General features: G+C 56.4%; 3 protein-coding genes across 3 annotated transcripts; all 3 read left to right on the top strand.

Annotated features, from left to right (window-relative positions):
* Positions 1-38: 38 nt before the first annotated feature.
* hsfA (heat shock transcription factor) lies at positions 39-5,235 on the top strand (the record flags this gene model as incomplete). The annotated part of the gene is made up of 7 exons (XM_002955639.1): positions 39-82; positions 438-537; positions 1,214-1,709; positions 2,170-2,558; positions 2,938-3,031; positions 3,396-3,640; positions 4,017-5,235. The coding sequence occupies 7 exons, from the start codon at positions 39-41 to the stop codon at positions 4,725-4,727; spliced, it is 2,079 nt and encodes a 692-aa protein (XP_002955685.1). The 3' UTR covers positions 4,728-5,235.
* Positions 5,236-8,612: 3,377 nt separating this feature from the next.
* On the top strand, positions 8,613-9,907 carry rbcS (ribulose-bisphosphate carboxylase small subunit). Its single transcript, XM_002955638.1, has 4 exons — positions 8,613-8,803; positions 8,941-9,020; positions 9,133-9,218; positions 9,382-9,907. Exons 1-4 carry the CDS (start codon positions 8,640-8,642, stop codon positions 9,607-9,609), a joined length of 558 nt encoding a protein of 185 aa, XP_002955684.1. The 5' UTR covers positions 8,613-8,639; the 3' UTR covers positions 9,610-9,907.
* A 465-nt stretch (positions 9,908-10,372) lies between these two features.
* Positions 10,373-11,748, top strand: VOLCADRAFT_96580 (uncharacterized protein; the record flags this gene model as incomplete). Its single annotated transcript, XM_002955637.1, has 2 exons — positions 10,373-10,725; positions 11,664-11,748. The coding sequence occupies 2 exons, from the start codon at positions 10,373-10,375 to the stop codon at positions 11,746-11,748; spliced, it is 438 nt and encodes a 145-aa protein (XP_002955683.1).
* Positions 11,749-12,608: the final 860 nt, after the last annotated feature.

The raw sequence follows: 12,608 nt of genomic DNA, 5'->3' as shown, positions 1-12,608 counted from the left end.
TGGCATCATTCGTGGTGTTTGACACAGTTTAAGGAGCCATGACAAATCCAGCCAATCAGCCACCACCATTCCTCATAAAGACGTGAGTGTTTGCCAGAGCGGTGTGGCGGTGTTGCAGTAGACCCAGACCGCTGAGTGGACATCCTTGGGAGCTTGGGACACAACAAAATATTGGGCTCTTTATCGTAGTCCGGAATTATCTTTGATGCTGCAGGTACGACCTTGTTGATGACCCGGCGACGGATAGTATTGTTTCGTGGGGAGGAGATGGCTGCAGGTGAGGTGCTGACCAGCTGAGTTAACCTCTGCATAAGGTCGAGAGTCATCTTACCTATATTACAAAGCGCGGGTTTCCAGGGACGTGCAATCTTTCCGGACCGGGACTGAGCGTTAAGAGTCCTGGTCGACGACACCTATTTCTCCTTGCTCATTTGCAGTTTCATTGTATGGAAGCCGCCAGAGTTTGCGCGGGACTTGTTGCCCAAGCACTTCAAGCACAACAATTTCTCCAGTTTTGTCCGACAACTCAACACATACGTGAGTAGGGCTTGGATGCTTGTAGTCTGTTCGCCATGCATGGTCCAGCGCGATCGGATGACATGCTCAATTAATGTGCGTGGCGCGTGCCAAGAGCGCGCCTCTGGTGATGTCCGTGCGGTGGCGGTGTGCCCGTCTCGGTCAGCTCAGAAATCCATGGCCAGTTTCCACCAGCCGCAGCTCGCAAGCTCTTGCACCAGCGCACCGAGGCACACAGCGGCACAGTCCTACACCCTATGGATGCAGCGGCCTCACAGGGCAGCCTGACAGTTGCGTCCTGAGCCTCAACCCAGCCGGAGTAAGAGGTGTACTTGTACGACATCACTGGCCATAGCAGAGGCGGGCCCATGGAGCTGCTCTTTCATCGATTGTTAGCATGCCTCTACCCCACCAGCATCACAGCAGGTGTAACCCACTACTCCAATGGCATGGCACCTTGCATGGCACCTTGATCTGGGCCGCAGCACGGCTGCGCACCGGTGCCACTTCGCGCAGCTTCTCATTTCAGTGGCCATGACACCACCGCGCAAGGGTACCTCTTGTGTGTGTATTGTTCAACCATTGGACCTTTCTCCCGCCATGCCTGGGAGATTTCAACCCACTGCCGTCCCCCCTCTGGCCGCCCCTCCTCCCCCTCTCACCATCCGACCCCCGTGGCCTTCCCATATGCACGCAGGGCTTCCGCAAGGTCGACCCAGATCGCTGGGAGTTCGCAAACGAACACTTTGTCCGTGGCAAGAAGGAGCAACTGCGCGGCATTCACCGCCGTAAGCCTTCCAGCAGCCAGCATCACAGCCACCACCATAGCGGCGCCGGCGGCATCAATGGCACTGGCGGCAGCGCTGGGGCCGTTGCGGTGCCGAGTAATGCGCTTATCGCAGCCGGAACGGCTGCACCGGCCATCGAGATTGGCGCATACGGCGGCTTCCAAGAGGAGATTGACAACCTCAAACGCGACAAGAATTTGCTAATGGTGGAGCTGGTACGTGTACGGCAGCAGCAGGCGGGTACGGACGCCAAGATGCGGGATTTGCAGGCACGGCTGGAGGCGACTGAGGCGAAGCAGCAAACCATGATTAATATGTTTGCGGCGGCGTTTAAGCACCCATCGGTGTTTCAGCGGATGTTGTCCACCATGGCGACCGGCGGTGTGCAGCGCTTGGCGAATGCACGTGAGTCAGCGGGGCGCGCGCTCTCATCCATGCATGCATGGCTCTCTAACAAAAGACTGACCCGCAAGCGTGTTTGCACGCACTTCTAGAAGCTTGAAGCTGCGTTGCGGCAAACTGAAAGATCAAGTGGCGAGAGGGATATCAAGTGGAACAGTGCCTCCTTGCTCTGCGCGCACGTCATGCAGCAAAGGGGACAGCCTTACACGCTGTGTAGTATGCCCTGCCATGCGGTTCTAGGCAGGGAGCTCTTAGATGCCTGGCCAGGAGAGCAGCGTCAGCGAGGAGCCATATAGCCTTGGAACAAACCTTTCCAGCCAAAAATCCTTTAGGCGAGAGCAATCTTGCAGATCAATCCTGTTTTGTATGTGCGTGGGGGAGTGCTTTGAGCGCCGTGTTGTCCCGACCAGCCTAGGGTCCAGTCTGAAGACCCGTCCCTCTGCTCTTGTTCCCGGACATGCAGCCACGTACCCATCTCCGGTCACCAACGGGGGCCGTAGGAAGCGCCGGGCGCGTGGGGAGTCCCCCTTGGAGATGGACCTGGGCAATGGTGTGGGTGTGAATGAGGTCATTGATGCGGACATGGCGGACCATGGTTCCGGTGGCGGCGCCGCCGGCTCACCGGGCGGTACCGGCGGCGGCGGCGACGACACGTCATCCAACGGCTCCGCCAGCGGACTGGCCATGGGCGCGGTGACGCACCAGCAGCTGGTTCAGTACAACCCTAATGCGGCGGGCGGCGATGTGCTGAACGACATGATGCTGCGCTCCTTTCAGACACTGCTCTCTACGGCAGAGGACGTTACGGGCGATGTGACGGGCGCTTTCAACAGTCTGGCGATTGGGCCGCAGGTGGGTTTGCGAAAGGAAGTTTTCTGAAGAATAAGAGGGGAGTGAGGTGGGGATGGGAGGGATGGAAGGGAAATAGGGATGAAGAGGAGGAGGAGGGGAGGTCCAGGCACTTGCGGCGCTGTGTGTACGGGCGTCTCCCTTTACTTTGCTTCTGCAGAGAAAAGGGACACCGGGAAGCATACGAGTAAGGTATATGATAGGGCAGGGCGTCACCCATCTCCTCGCAGCTCCTTGCTTGTTCCTCCCCCTCTGTCTTAATCCTGGAGTATCCCGCCTATCTCTGGTATCTGCGTCAATTGCCAGTGGTTCGTCTTACCCCCCTCTTGTAAATATCACTGACGGCCTCCGGCCTCCCGTGCATTGTTTGTGTCGCTCGCAGGCCTCCGCTGGCACTACTGTTCCCGTTGTGACCATTCATGAACAGCCGTGCGGGACCTCGCCAGCCCTGGGGGGAACCTCCTCCAGTCATGAAGGTAAGAGACGTGCAATGTCTGATATTTGGCAGAGGATACAGGTGAAACGAAGGGGCCAAGTCCGATAGCACGGAGGAGCGGCGTGGTGGTGAAGGAGGGTGGGGGGGCCACTACCATTTGCTGCTCTCTGGCGTCCTGCACTACACTGCCACAGCGGCACGAACACAACGCAAACACACCCCCACGGCACAAGGAGTGGTGGCGTACTGCTGATGTTTCCTGACCCCACCAGTATCTCTTCTCACGGAATACGGGGCGCCGGAGCCGCTTCTTTCTCGCACTCACCGTCTTTCTCCCGCCCCCTTGGCCCCGCACGGCTCTTTTCCCTCGTGGCGCGCATGTGCCACGTCCCATGGGTCACCAGGCCTCACAAACGGTGTGGTGGCCATGTCACCTTTGCCGCTCGGCAGCACGGCCATCCAGCCATACCACGCGCCGCATACTCTAGGGTTAGCAGGGCTTGCGCACGGGTTGGAGGCGGCGGCAGCGACGCCGCAGCCGGCCCCGTTGGTCGACACCACCGAAGCCGCGCTCATCATTCCCAAGCCAGAGCCTCTGACGGCGCATCTGCTGCCGGTAAACGGGGGCCTTGGTATGACGGTCATGCCGGTAAGTGTGGAGTGGAGAGCATGGGAAGGGTGAGGAGGGATGGGGAAATAATGCAAATGTCCATGCAAACGTCCAGCACAGGAAACCGATGTGGAAAGTGCCAACAAGGGAGGGGAGGGGAGCAGTCTCAGCGTGTGGCAGGCTTGGGTTGAACTGTACTGGGGAGGGGAGGGAGCAGTGGGTTGAGCTGGGCCGGCGGGATGCAGCAGCGGTGTGTTTGAATGCACGTGCGTACTACGGTGGTTTTGGCCTAGCACTGGATCGTGTTCTGATGGTCTCAGGGTCTCCATATCCCTGCATTCCGTTTTAACCTAGAAAATTTATCAGGACGTCTTGTTCTGTCCGCTTTCCTTTACCCGTGCCCCCCGAACCACAGGTTCACAACGGAGCTGCTGCCGTCGCCTGCAACGGAGCGATGCCCTGTGCCGCCGGCGGCACAGCACCGTCAGCGGCGGCGTCTGCCGCCGGCAAGCCCGCCGCCGCGGCGCCAATGGGGACAGTGGTGGCTGTGGGCCCCGCCTCTGCGTCGGGTGCCGTAGGTCCGGCTGCCAGCTTAGGGTCTGGCCCCCACGTGCACACTATGATCCCCATTCAAAGCGTTACGATGGCTCCGCCAACGCAATCCATGCCGACGGGACAACCGGCTCCCACGGGCCTGCCGGCCATCGGCTCTGCGGCCACAGCCGCGGTGGCAGTGGCGGCCGTCGCCGCTGCCGCCCCTAGCTCGACCGAAGCGTCGGCGACTGTGGCAGCGTCGTCGATGTGGACGCCGGTCGCGGCGGCGGTGACGCCACTGGTCGCGGCGGAGACGGCGGCGGCGGTCCGGCAGCCGCCGCTGCCGGTGAACGATAACCCTACCGTGTCCAGCCCCGACGACGAGGACGACGGCATGGGGCTCCCGGTAGATCTAATGCACACGTTGCGCTCGATGGCGTCAGGTGAGCTGGTGCTGCCAGAAGACGGTGACTTCGGCGACGACGTGTGGGCGCACTTGATGACGGCGGCCAGCGCGCAGCCCGCCGACGGCGTCTCCGGTCTAGGGATGGACTTGAGGGAAATTATTCCGCCGTCGGTGCTTGAGGATTGAGGGACGCTCCCTCGCCGCGCACGGCGCACCCATGCCGGATCGGAACAGAAGAGATCTGTGTGCGGTCGCGTGATGATGGCGATTCGAGCGCAATGCCCATGGCTGCCTCTCTGAACCTCTGCTGCATCGCCGAATACGCGAAATGGCGGGCGGCATTTGGGCCGCCGTTGCGGCGCCTGTCGTTGTGGAGTCCGTGGACATCCGTCTGCAAAAGGCGCGTTCCTTGTCTGCGGACTGCCCAAGATGTAAGGACGGTGGTCTCTGATAGATAGTTTGGGGCGGCGGGTGAGGCGGCGGCGGCGGCGGATGGGGAGGATGTTGCGCTCCAGGCGGGATCTTGCCCTGCAGCAGGAGTTTGGGAGATTGCTGAGCTTGTGGGCTTCCGGCTCCTCCAGCGGTGAAGCAGGCTAGTGCGCTTTTCCATGCATGCATCTTGCGTGTGCACGCAAGCAGTGACGAGGCATGGAAAGATGCTGCCGCAAAAGCCGCTGGGGAACTTACCTACTGCCAGAAAAGCCAATTAGAGACATAGAGAGAATACATAAAGGGAGAGGGGGAGAGAGAAAAAGCAGAGGCTGAGTGCTGGATTTTTTGGAAGGGCGGCTTGGTAGCTTGTCGATAGCTGCCACGGGGCAGGGATGGAGAGGCGCAAGGAAGGAGGGGCTGCCCTCGGATGGCTCTGTACTCGAGTAGATATGGGTGCGACGTATGCTGCTAATATTTTCCTGGCAGAGCAGAGCAGAGCGTGTTGTTCCATTGGCGCAATGCTGCTGCTGCTGCTTTGTCGCGGTTTATACTGCCGTTGCCCCCAAAACCGATGAGCGTAGGTTTTCTCGCGCTGGTGTGCAGGGGCTGGCTGAGTGGAGGGTACCGGGGCATGGCTATGGTAGGCTGCTTTAGTTGCGCTTTTGCTTTTTTGCTTTGCTGCACGCTGGTGGCCACCATTGGTACAAAACGTACGACCTTCGAGGGCGCATCCTACGCATCTGCGCATGCGAATGCGTGCATCCGTTTTGTCCAAAGAACGAGCCGCTAGTAGATGGAGAGATCAGATGAAAAAAGCCGGCAAGGCGAACCGTATATGTGTGTACGCCGTGTGTTTCTTGGGGCGGGACGTAGGAATTCCCTGCTCGGGAGGGTTGCGCAGCACAGCAGGCCGCCGGCGAGCCTATCACTGACCTATCCTTGCTCGATTTGGATAAAAACCGGGACAGGGGACGGTGCGGCGTGTGCAGCACATATGTCGTGTTGACAAGCTTGCACGGGACTGTCATCACGAGGGTTGGCTGATGATTGAATGACGGTTGCGTTTGGATGGGCCAGGTCAGACAACGTTAGGTCTGGCCTGGCCAGGTCGGGGCGTATCGGGCCAGGATACGAAGGGGTGGGGTGCGTTTCATAGTGGCTGGGATGGCTGGCGTCTCGCTAGGGCTGCTCTTGAACGTCCATTTGGCCTGTGCATGGACAGAAGCCGGCGCCCGCTTTGTTGGCTAGGGTCAATTCGTAGAGGAAGCGGTTAAGGGTGAGGGAAGCACGGACTCGGCATTGAAGGCCCGGGGCAGGGAAGGGGAGGGTTTATAATGGAGGGTTGCTAGATGGATGCTGGTGAGGTTGCAGATGGCGGGATCGCCTCCTTTCCACGCTGCCTCGGGGCGCTTTTCCTGGGTAGGGCGGGCTGTGAAGGCTGTGGCGCTTGAAGGGCTGAGGGATGGGCCAACGTCTTGGGGTGCTGCTTGCGCTTTTTTTGCATGTGTGCATTTTGGATGGGTTGCCCCCAGCCCCCTGATTGATCACGAAGGGACATCAGCTGGCTCCGAAGGCAGCTCGGCCCAATTGGCTGGGTGGGGTTCCGGAGCCGGCGCCGGCACCCTTCTTGCATGTATTCGTATATGCCAGTACGCCAGTAAGGTTGAGATTCTATCTGCAATCTGCAGTAAGGAAAAACGTACACAGAGATTCGGCTGCAGGGCCGGCGATTGGCAACAATTTAACTGCTGCAACTATTAGAGAACTTGGGTACAGCGGCGGTCTTTTGGAGCTTTTCCCTCGCGGTCTTCCTCCTCGAGGACTCTCCCTAAAAGAACCCGCGTCATTTTCGGTTATGTATACTTGCATGCATACATGGGTGTACTGTTGTCGTTGATGGCACCTGTTGCGATGGCGCCGCCGCTGATGGCTGTGGCGGAGCAGCACACACGGCGCGTGTGCCCCTGGTCGAGTCGCCCGACAGAGCACTGCGACTTTTGCAAGCTCCCGACTTAAACTTTTCCTGTATCTGCTTACATTACCTCCCTTTCGGGGGTCTGGAGGGTAGTGGGGGGGGGCACTGTATAGCAGGTACGGCCGGGCTAGTAATCAGGGAGGCAGGCCCGCCGGTGCCGATGTGGGTTTTGCGCTCCAAAAATGGCGGTAACAACCGTTGCTGTTCCTGACGCGTGACGTCGTGGATGTCCTCCTTTTAAAGCAAGTTGGTTTAGGATAGGAGGCCACATTTTATGTGCGCAAGGCACTTCTTGCAGGGACAGTGGAGCGAGCGAGTGGGAGCGCGAGCTTCTGACGAGAGCGAGAGGGAGCGGAATAGAGGGGAAGAGCGGAGTTGAGTGTTACCCTTGCTTGTGCCCGTCTGTGTTTGGGCATTTGTGGGTGTGCATTGTTACGTACAATACGTGTCGCGGTGATGGCTGCTCCCGTACTTACCCCTCAGAAAGACGCAAAGGGGGGAATGAAGTGATGGTAACACCGTACGCGATTGGCGCGTATGCGCATGTATGTATGCGTGTGTTGTATGTACGAGTAATTGAGCATGCACGTACGCGTGTTTGTGCCTCTCCCCTTCTGCTCTGCTCACCAAGCCGACGGCCTGAAGAGCGGCGGCGCGCCGTGCATTTATGGCAAAACGGCGTGAGTTATCGGCGGCTACAGCTGAGGGGTTCACCCGGTACAGGCGGCGAAGGGGAGTGGGGATTGCGGTGCAAGCAACCCTGGAACGGTACGTGAGAAGCTTCACATGTGATTGTTGATTGATGTTGTTGCTTGCCTATGAAGATGAGTGAGCGAGGGGAAGAGAGAGAGGGTGAGATCAATTCATAGTCCAATCAATCGGCGCCAGCGGTTGTAACACTGCCTAAGCCTCTTTTTGCCCGCCCACTAAGCCTGACGTTTGCGCTCAGCCTAATCAAAGGTAGCCAGGGACCGCGACATTCCGCGACGCCTTATGGGGACAGCATTCGGTCGTCGTGATCGGGAAAGTTGTGAAAAGACATGCTGTGTGCCGTGCACGCGGCCCATGCCGTGTGCAGAATACCTCGGGCATTGGGAAGGGCGCGGTGCTGCGTTCTTATTACACAGTGGACTGCAACTCTGTGTGCTGGGAAAGAGGCGGAAGCTGTAGAAGTGATTTGACTTGGCATATCCGCCAATAGGTTCTTTTTGAGGGTAAGCAAGGTGGGCTAAGAGCTAACATTTACAACTTTGCCTTCTCTCATGGGCACCTCCAACCCATATATCTGCATTGATTGGCGGTGAAACCTATTTGAAGACAACCCTACAAGAAGCATGCATTCAGACTTCGGACACTGGCGACTTTACTTCATCGAAACGAGATGCTGTGTTTCAAGCTTTAGTGTCGTGAAGCAATGATTGTGACGAAATCTTATTTGAAAGGTGAAGTACGTGACATATGCTTGCAGGCGTTCAAATACATCGTTAACTCCGATGGAGTCAACAAGCATCGTAGTGATAACAAGGTTCTATTTTGGAATTTGTGTTGCGAGACGAAGGTTATGTACATTCAGCGTTTCAGGATGAGTGTGCTCCAGGGTGGTCTACACTTGTCGCATCCGATTCGGATATAGCCCGACGCGCTCCCTACCAAATCACTTTTCAAGTCGATAGCTGAAGTCCTTGAACACAATGGCCGCCCTGCTTGCCAAGTCTTCCGTGGCCGCCGCCGTCGCGCGCCCTCAGCGCAGCAGCGTGCGCCCATGCGCCGCGCTGAAGCCGGCTGTCAAGGCTGCCCCTGTTGCCACCCCGGCTCAGGCCAACAAGATGATGGTCTGGACCCCGGTGAACAACAAGTAAGATATGGCTTATGACGCAATCTCCTGCCGTTGGGCTTGCAATTATGCAAGTCTAGTGGTTGCTTCTGCCAAATGCGTATCTTTCCTGCCTGCTAATACCTACATAACGCTCACAACCTGTTTACTCATTTCAGGATGTTCGAGACTTTCTCCTATCTGCCGCCGCTGACCGACGAGCAGATCGCCGCTCAGGTCGACTACATCGTCGCCAACGGTGAGTTGACTTTAGCGATTGTTTTTACGTGGATGTTATGATGATACTTCGTAATGCAGGGTCAGAGCACTCAAACTAGCTCTTGGTCACTAACACTGCTGCTATCCTACAGGCTGGATTCCTTGCCTGGAGTTCGCTGAGGCCGACAAGGCCTACGTGTCGAACGAGTCGACCGTCCGCTTCGGCCCAGTGTCTTGCGTAAGTTGGGGGACATAGCGAAAGGGTTGTTAGGACTTGCATGTACTTGCGACAGTATTCGAAGGATATGAAGTAAACTTCGGGTTTTGGTAGTTTTTGAATCGGACATACGGTCATTAACTCAAATTTGTCTCCCTGAACTCCGTCTCTCCCTCCCCCGCAGCTGTACTACGACAACCGCTACTGGACGATGTGGAAGCTGCCCATGTTCGGCTGCCGCGACCCGATGCAGGTGCTGCGCGAGATTGTTGCCTGCACCAAGGCCTTCCCGGACGCCTACGTGCGCCTGGTGGCCTTCGACAACGTGAAGCAGGTGCAGATCATGGGCTTCCTGGTGCAGCGCCCCAAGAGCGCCCGCGACTGGCAGCCGGCCAACAAGCGCTCCGTCTAAGCACCTGCGCGTAGCAGGGCTCGTGCTATGTGTGGTTAGAGGCGTTGCGTTCTGGACTGATCAGTTATCGGGGGTGATTTTCTGGTGCAATTTTTCCTGATGTTCTAGATTTGCTTCCGGTAAACTGTGTTCTTGGTTGTGAAAAGCTTTCACTGACCAATTGAACATCGAACGCGTGTGCTTCATGAATAAATGGATGATCCATTTTGAGCCTGGGATCATATTCACTAGGACATTTTGGGATATAAACCCTACCAAGAGAAGAAAACACTTCCGTGTAAGCCACGTGATATCTCGTCTGCGTGCCTCTTCTCCAATCCCAGAAATCATTCGGTGTCAGAAGAATGCAGAGCAGTATACCAATCTACCGAGGTGACGTGCAGATGGTAACATTCCAGAATCTGATATCAGTAGTACGGTATAAACAGTAGTTGTTGCCCTCTTTCACCCACATGATCATATCAACCAGCTGTTAACATATAAGTGTAATGTATTGAACCTAGTGTGTCTAGTTAATTCAATCCAATTGTTTCCGCAAGTGAATCTGCTTTGCCAATTTTTACAAACTGGAAAATCTAACAGAACAAGTTATTGTAAATCAAACCGTCCACATAGCTTCGCTGTCTGTATCATCGTTGTTAGAGTCATGATGTGCAGGCAAAGCTGGAGACGATCGCATCAGCGATGTATATCGCATTTGCCGAACTCTCCGACGTGGACACACCATCGCCAAACAGAATTCCCACTGAAACGAAGTTTATATATGCGGATCATGCGTCCTGCTTCCCTTCGCGGTCCCTTCGCGGTTAACGGCTATTCGCCATGCCAGGACGCCACTTGCGGCGACATGGTGAACCTGCAAACCCATAGCGCATCAGACGCCCTTGCCTCAGCAACCTCTTTGGCCCCGGGGACGACATTTGATCCCCAACTGCCAGACACAAGCGTCCTGGCTGCTCAAGGCTTTGTACTCGCGCTGACAGCCGTAGCCGCGGGGTACTGGTGGCTTGTGGTTGTGCCTTCAGAGCGCGCTGCGTTAGGTCGCAGTAAGCGGCTAGGGCCGCTTAACACCTACCTCCAGGAGCTGGAGGGGCCGGAAGCTACACAGGAGCGATGGTGAGAACCTAACTCTGAATGGTGGTGTTGGCCTTAAATGTTGAAGTACGGTATCATTTGCAAATGAGTCAAGTGACCGTGGTTCTCTCCGTGCCGGTGCTGTATGGATTTTTTTCTGTTGGAGACGCAGTGTTGGCGGAGCAATGCCGAAAGGTAGTAGGGAGTTAAGGGGTACGGTAGGCAGGGAGGCACTTTCTTTCTAGGCCGTTCCCCCCTCACTTGTAGGGGCCCGGTGCCGGGGCCGGGACATGAGAATGCAATGGCGGGTCTTTATTAACAGAGGCTTGTCCACGAGCCGGAGAGAAAGCAGGCATGGTTAAACGCATGATGGTTGCAATAGAGATGGGGGTGGGGATGGGGATGACGAAGGTGACGGCTGTGAAGCTCCCCGATATCATTGACGACCGTCAATCCGGTACGTATGCAGCCGGCGATGATGAGTGTGAACCATATGTCAGTACATATGTGAGTATGCACGTGTTGGGGGGGGTTGCATGACTTATCGGCTGAACTACCCGGGTCGCAGGTAATGCAACCCATCCTGCACGACTCCGACTTGCCTTACCCTAGGCGCTCTAGGTGCGTCCCGGGTCCGTCCAACTCCTGACGTGCTTTCATATCTCGCCGTGTAACCCGCTTTACCCCTCTCAACCTGATCTGTATCCGCTCTCTCCCTCTCACAGGCTGGAGCGCTGGTTCTACGCAGAATGGCTTCGGAAACGAGAAGACCGCCGCCGCCGCCAGCAGCCGCAGCAGCAGCAACAACAACTGAACAGCGATATACCAGCGGCCACCGCCACGGCAAAGGACGGGAGCAGCAGCAGCAACAGAAGTACGGTAGCGGACTCATCGTACGGCGAAGAGTCGTACGAGACGGACGAGCCCGTCACTAACTTGCTTCGGCCCTCGGGCTCAACACCCACCCCTCGCTTCCTCAGTCTGGACAACCCGATCGTGGCCACAGGGGTGCTGTTGCTGCTGGCATCGGCGGCAGGGGTCCTGCAGCAGCAACTGCTGCGATAGTGCGGTACTTCTAGGGGCTTTTGCCGGGAAAGAGAAAGGGTGAAAGCTTTGGATCGGTCGGAGGAACAGGGGTTGTCCGGTGGCGTCGCTGTTGCTCCGTGGAACTAGGGTGGGGGTCGTCACCGTGGTCATGTGGCTCCGCGGCCATAAGGGTGCTGCAAACTAAGCCGTCAAGCTATCACAAGCATTACTAAAACATCCACAGCCACAAATCCCGCAGATTCTTACAATTCGCTCATGATCATGGGGCTTACAGTCCCCTAATCATCTATAGCCATATCTGATCACTGAACGATACATTGTCTGCCCAGATCTAGAACTAAAAGTTATTATTTTGGACATGCCAATAACCTCAACAAAACCTTAAAACCTTAAGGAAGAGCCCTTCAACTCTTAGTATCTTTCCGCAGCTGTAGCGCTGGTGGCATTAACGGTTTGCACGTCACTACATGCGCACATAAACATAAAACGTGCTTTCTTCCTCAGAGGTGACTTAAGGACTTCCGCCATGCCATGCCATAAGCCAGTATCCACACCATGTACTAGTACGTCACGACGATGCACCTAGAGTTTACTTTCCTGTGCTATACAGCATACCTATTAATGCTTATTTCACAAATGGTCATATACCTATGCAGCCCCGTTCGTGATGCATGGCTGAGGCTGCCATAGCTACCTCTTTTTCATGTCAGATTACATACTGACGGCTGACTTGCTCAGAACTTTAGCTTTACTGATTAGGGGAAAGTAGGGGGAAGTATCTCCAAAGCATATTACACGGCCAAAATCGTGGACAAAATTGTTCCCTGCAGCGATGTGGCTCCGGAAGCGTCAGCACTTGAGCGCTCCGTCTAAGCAGC

This window comes from Volvox carteri, assembly GCF_000143455.1.
Source record: "Volvox carteri f. nagariensis unplaced genomic scaffold VOLCAscaffold_53, whole genome shotgun sequence".
Classification (NCBI taxonomy): Eukaryota; Viridiplantae; Chlorophyta; class Chlorophyceae; order Chlamydomonadales; family Volvocaceae; genus Volvox; species Volvox carteri.
Note: the sequence above shows the minus strand (reverse complement) of the source record. Positions and strands in the feature narration are given on the sequence as shown.